Below are 6000 nucleotides of genomic sequence, written 5' to 3' on the forward strand. Positions count from 1 at the left end.
GATTAATTAATCTTGGTTTATCTTGCCTACTTATAAATAATCTCATTAATTAGCTCTGTCCAACTCTATACCATCTAATCTGCCATTTTACTTTGGCAAATAGTGGAAATCAAGAAAGTCTGTACATCATCAGTTGAATTTGGATTCATATTAGTTACCTTTCTCTTGCTGTCATTTGAACTCAATTTTTTAAATAGAAAACTGATTTTAAATTTTTTCTGTAAAAACAAAAAACTCGCACAACTTTAAAAAAATGTACTGTATAAACGCTAATTAGAAATATCTTTGATATGAAAGGGCAAGAATTGAGCATGGGCCTACATTATTCTCAGTTACAGTATCTGAATACATATCTTTTCAGGTTTTAAAAAGTTACAGAAAAAAGAAAAGAAAGGGGAAGAAGAGTGTTGAGAAATGCTTATATGGGGAAAGAGACATCGCATCCAAGAAGCCTCTCCTGAGCCCTATCCCTGAGCTGCCTGAGGTCTCTGAAACGACGCCTTTGACTCACTGCGTGCAGAGGACATGTTCAGGTGCTTCTCTCTTGGCACATTACTACTGTGCTCTTTCTCTTCCCTTTTCCCATTCACTTTTATAAGACTGCATCTGTTATCAGTAAAGGAAGTTGTAGTCTGTAATCTGTGAGGGGCCTAGGCTCTACCAGAATTTGATGAAATTCTTGTCATTTTTATCAGAAAAATTCAAACACAAAATTTGCATGTAATTTTGCATGTATTTCTGTTCATCTACTTTTTGCTGCATTTTGTTATGATGAATTATGTTTGGTTATGTGGCTCATCACAGAAAGTGGGTAAGATGATCACTTATTAATATATACATCTTAGGAGTTAATAACAATGCTGGATGGAAAAATAATACCAGACGCTAGTGGTGCACGCCTTTAATCCCGGCACTTGGGAAACAGAGGCAGGTAGATCTATGTGAGTTTGAGGCCAGCCTGATTTGCAGAGAGTTCCAGGACAGCCAAGGCTACACAGAGAAACCCTGTCTCAAAAAACTGAAGAAACAAAAAAGAATTAATAACAAAAATAGGAAAATAGAAAAACTTGCCTCATAACATTTTCTTACAATTATAATCTAGAAATGTTTATAAATTGAGCTTGATTACCTTGAAGGTTACTTTTACAAGCAAAGACCAAGTTGATTTATATCCTAAGATTTATTCATTTTATGTGTAGGAGTGTTTTGCCAGCATGTACATATGAGCACCATATGCATTCCTGGTGCCTACTGTGGCCAGAAGAAGGTATCAGATCCCCAGAACTGGAGTTACAGATGGTTGTGAGTTGCCATGGGGTGTTGGAAACCAAACCCACATCCTTTGCAAGAGTAGCCAATGTTCTTAAGCACTGAGCCATCTTTCCAGCCCCTATAATGTCTACATTTAAACCAAGTTTTCATGTTTAAACGGTTATTATAAAAAGAGTCTCCATTTAGCATGTTGTTTTTGTATGTAGCCATTTTGAAGTAGCTACCTTTGTCCAATGTCATAACAATGTCATAATCTTAGCCTGCGTTCTTTTTTTTTAGCCTGCATTCTTAAAGAATTCAAAATGAATGATACGTGTGTCACTGTAGACTCTGGCTTCTGCAGGCATCTCAACTTGAGGACAAAGCAGGAGTTTAACAAGTACTCAGCTTTTTAACAAGTACTTCTAGCTTTTGCTTCTGCCCTCTCATGAAGAGTACAGTGGAATGGGTGGTCTGCCATTCTACCCTCTTTTAATCTGGCCTTGATTTTGCTTATCTACTGAAATGTTACTGCCTTCATTGCAGGAAAATACCTTGATGATCTTAAGTCTTTCTAACCTAGAGTTGCTGTTGTCGCCTGAAAAGAGGGTTTAAGACAACTTAGTTTCTTTCCATCTCTCTCTAACTTTCTCTCTTCAGCACCTCTTTTTTTTCCAGTATGCTATAAAAATATATTAATCCTAATTTTAAAGTTATAAAAGAGCCTAGCTAATACAGTCATGGTATGAATAACTTGTATGAATCTCTGACTTTACATACTGTTTTACCTACTCTAATCAGGAATGTATTTTTTTCAGATTGAAACATTGATTTTTATTTTAACTTTAGGTTCAGCTATATTTTATATGCATCTTCCAGCTTTTATTTAAACATGTTTTATATTCACTTGAATGACCAACTAAAAACATTATCTTAGATAATGGTAGAGATAGAATCTAACAAGTGCATTGATTTAGAATCGTAAGAACTGAATTTCTATAGGAGAGTTGTTCTCAACCTGTGGGCCGCAACCTCCTTGGGGGCCAAACGACCCTTTCACAGGGGTCACTGACCCCTAAGACCATCCGGGAGCACAGATAATTTACATTACAATTCATAACAGTAGCAAAATTACAATTATAAAGTAGCAGCGAAAATAATTTCATGGTTGGGGGTCACCACAGCATACCGAACTATATCAAAGAGTCACAGTATTAGGAAGGTTGAGAGCCACTGTTCTAGGTCCCTTCTCAATTTCAAACCTTACTAGTGGCTTCTCACCTAGGAAGTACTACAAACATATACAGAGCTGCATGGGATGTTCTTCCCAGGAGGACAGAGCTTAGTCAGAAAGGAGGGCACTGGGCTGGACGTGGAGATTGGGGCCATTGGCTCTGTCTACTTTTTAGATGTTTTATTTTTTTATGTTATGTCTATTTATATATATTTTTAATATATTTGATGGGAATTCTTAGAAGCCATGACAGCTGTATACTTCAGCTGCTGTGTCTTCGTGTACCCCAGAATTCTGATGTTTATCGCCTTGTTTCAAGAAGGCATTGATAGAAGAATTTGTAGTGTGATGTTGTCTGAGTTGTCAGGTAAGTGGGAACTGTTTCACACACAATTGGACCTTGTAGTATGGGAAGCGCATTACAGAAGAGGAAACTAAGACAGCAGTCTCAGGTTCATAGTCTGAAGTTGTGTGCTTTATTAATTCATGCGTTGCACACTTGTTTTCTTAACCTGTAAACTAGGGCAGTAAGAGGGACGGAGAATGACAGATGGGAACCAGAACAGTGTCATGACGGTAGGTTGGAGAAGTTCTGAAAGATTAAAAGACAGTACTCCGTCAAGCACATTGATGTGAGTCAGACTGCTTATTCAATAGGCACCACACTGGTCCTTTGTAATTGAATTTAAGTGTGTTTACATGCTGTAGATGAGTCCAGCGTCAGTGGTGAACTGGAAGAAGTGATCTCTCGTGAACTTCCTGGGAAAGGAAGGAGACCCTCGCCTCGGGAGGAAGACTTACCTGAGCTGGAGCCAGCTTGTGAGCAGTCTCTGGAGTCGGAATTGTGCTGCTGCGTGTTGCCCGTCACTGCTGCTTCGGAGGGGGCACCAAAGGCCACCACCAGGGCCACAGGCAGACACGCTAACTCCAGAGCAGACAGGAAGTGTCCAAGTGCAAAGGAGCCAAAAACCAAGACCAAAACTGAAAGCAGTCCTGTGACCCACGGGCACGGTGTGTCAGACCATCCAAAGGCTCTGTGTAACCGTTGGGGCCAGGAATTCTCCCAGGCTGATCAAAGTGCAGACAATCCTTGTGAGATCCTTACGGTTTCAGAGACTAGGAATGTAAAGTGTGAGGAAGACAGCAAATGCCTAGCTCCAAAGAGGAGTCTGCAGTGCGACCCTTCCCCATCTGACTACTCAGAAAGGAAGCGTGACTGTTCAGAAGGTGTCCTGGTTGATCATCTAAAAAAATCCACAAGCCACAGTGAAAATGTGGGAAGAAAACGTGCAGGAAACGGCAGCCTCACAAGTGACAGAGAAAGGAAACAGAAAAGACACTCTGTGCATTGTTGGGAACAGAACAGGAACTCTGCATCTTCCTGCAGTGGGGGAAGCCCTGCAGAAATTACTTTAGGGGATCCCCAGCTGTATGAAGATTTATCTGCCGCCTTAGAGCAAAGCTTTCAGAGAACAAGCAGTAAACCCAGAGTGAGACGCAGCACAAGGCTCCAGGGAGACGTGGAAAATACAGGGCTTGTGTGGATGTTGCCTCCCACTCCTCCCAAGTCCCAGAAAACCAAAAGGAGAACTACAATTTGTGCCTTTGACAGAAGAGGATTGGAAAGTATGTCTTCCAGAGAAGAGACTATATCCTCAGGACAAAACCCAGGTGCCCCACCATCCATCCCAGGCAGTGAGAGCCAGGGTGTTGGTTCTTCCAAGCTACCTGGGAAGAGGAGGAAGAGCTTCTGTGTGTCTACACTCACAAATGCTGAGAGTACCACTGAGCCACCACGCTTCAAGAGAAGATCCTCTTTCAACAAGGGAGAAAGCTCTCTGCTGCTGTGAGGGGCTGGGCACAGGAGAACTGAGGCAGTGACTGACAACTCCACCCGCTATTGGCTCTTAGGAGGAGGGATCCCTGCTTCCTCCCTGCTGCTTCCATCCCTGTTCAAGGCCAGTGCATTGCACGTTTCTAATAAAAAGCATTTGAGTTGTGACGACTTTAAGTAGAAATGACTGAATTTCTTCATCATCCAAAAGAAAAACGTGATTATGTATCTTCTCCCTCCAAATGCTAAGTGGGTTTATTAGTCTTTTGCTAAATGTTCATTTTTAGACCTAGCAATGTGTTTCTGTGTTTTTATTCCTTCCAAGTACACACTTACCACTGAAGGCTTAGACTGTTCTGGAAAACATCCTTTAGAATGACATTCTTTTCTTTGGGTTAAATTGAAAACCGGCCTTGAAGTCTTGGTTGTCTGTCTCAAAGTGAGGCCCTACATTGAAAATTTTCTTCAATGACTGGAACTCTATCGATCCATTGTTAAAAATGAATATGTAGTTAGAAATACCTATGCAACCATTCTTCCAGATTGTTCAAATCAGTCACAGGTAATTCAGAACTTAATTAATTGTTTCCTATTAAATTTATTTTTGAAAAGTCAAAACTTAAATGTGTTCTAGAAAATTTGTTTACCAACGGTGAAGCATAGTAAAGGTCACGGATTTCTTTTAACGTATTTTCCAGCAGTTGAAACTGTTTCCTGATCTCTATACTGTCCTTGCCTGTTCCCTCTGAGCTTAGCTTTTGCAGCTCCCTAGTCTTGGTGACAAAAATTTAAAAATCTAAACTGCCGTGTACCTGGAATCTGTGAATGTACATAAATCATCTTATCATTGAACAATGGTCCCAGAAATCCTTTAAATCACTAGCTCTCCTTCAGCCTGATAGCAGAAACATGTTAACAAATAGCGCTCCCTATAAATAACACAGAGGGAAGAAAGCTCCTGCTGGGCGGCCCATTTCCCCCCTCGGAGGTGGGGCTATTTGTTACAGCCTTGGCACCGCCAGGTCTGGAGCCCCTGCTGAGACGGACTGATGGCTTTTACATTAACAGGCAAAGCGATCCCCAATTTCTTCTGCTCAAGGGTGAATTGTCCAAAACTTTCTTTTATCTCTACATGTAAATCATTTATAGACTTTGCTCTCCCATGTATGTGGCCACCAAGTCAGTACCACTAAACACACACACATACCAAAATGATAAAGAGTTAACTCATTTGGAAACATGTTAGAAGCTTGGGTTTTAAAAACCGTTTTAGTATTTTGCCCTTGTTTGGGATGATGTTTAAAAGCTATTGACTGTTACTGCCTTCCTATTTCCACACTGGCTGAGCTCTCACAAAGTGCCAGCTGATTGTGGCTCGGTTTGTCTACTGTAAATGTGGTCTCATTTTCCAGCACCAAAAGTAAATCTGTAATCCACTCTGCAACCTACGTTCATTCTGAAATGTTTCATTTTAAATGCTTGGTTGATGTTCATAGACATCCCTTAGAGCAGTGGTTCTCAACCTTCCAAGTGCTGCGACCCTCTAGTACAGTTTCTCCTGTTGTACTGACCCCCCAACCACAAAATTATTTTTTGTTGTTACTTCATAACTGTATTTTTGCAACTGTTATGAAGTATAATGTAAATATCTGGGGTCGTGGCCCACAGGTAGAGAAACACT

The 6000-nt window shown here is 40.8% G+C and overlaps 1 protein-coding gene across 4 annotated transcripts in view; it reads left to right on the plus strand.

Moving 5' to 3' along the window:
• The window catches only part of Cdca2 (cell division cycle associated 2), a 34201-nt gene extending 29710 nt beyond the window's left edge, over positions 1 to 4491 (plus strand). For all 4 annotated transcript variants that reach the window (XM_059273413.1, XM_059273414.1, XM_059273416.1 and 1 more), the window contains 2 exons: positions 362 to 533; positions 3194 to 4491. In XM_059273413.1, coding sequence (XP_059129396.1) covers positions 362 to 533; positions 3194 to 4335 — 1314 coding nt within the window. In that variant the 3' untranslated portion in view covers positions 4336 to 4491. The remainder of the gene's footprint in view (positions 1 to 361; positions 534 to 3193) is intronic.
• The last annotated feature ends 1509 nt before the right edge of the window (positions 4492 to 6000 follow it).

Source organism: Peromyscus eremicus, chromosome 9 (genome assembly GCF_949786415.1).
Source record: "Peromyscus eremicus chromosome 9, PerEre_H2_v1, whole genome shotgun sequence".
Classification (NCBI taxonomy): domain Eukaryota; kingdom Metazoa; phylum Chordata; class Mammalia; order Rodentia; family Cricetidae; genus Peromyscus; species Peromyscus eremicus.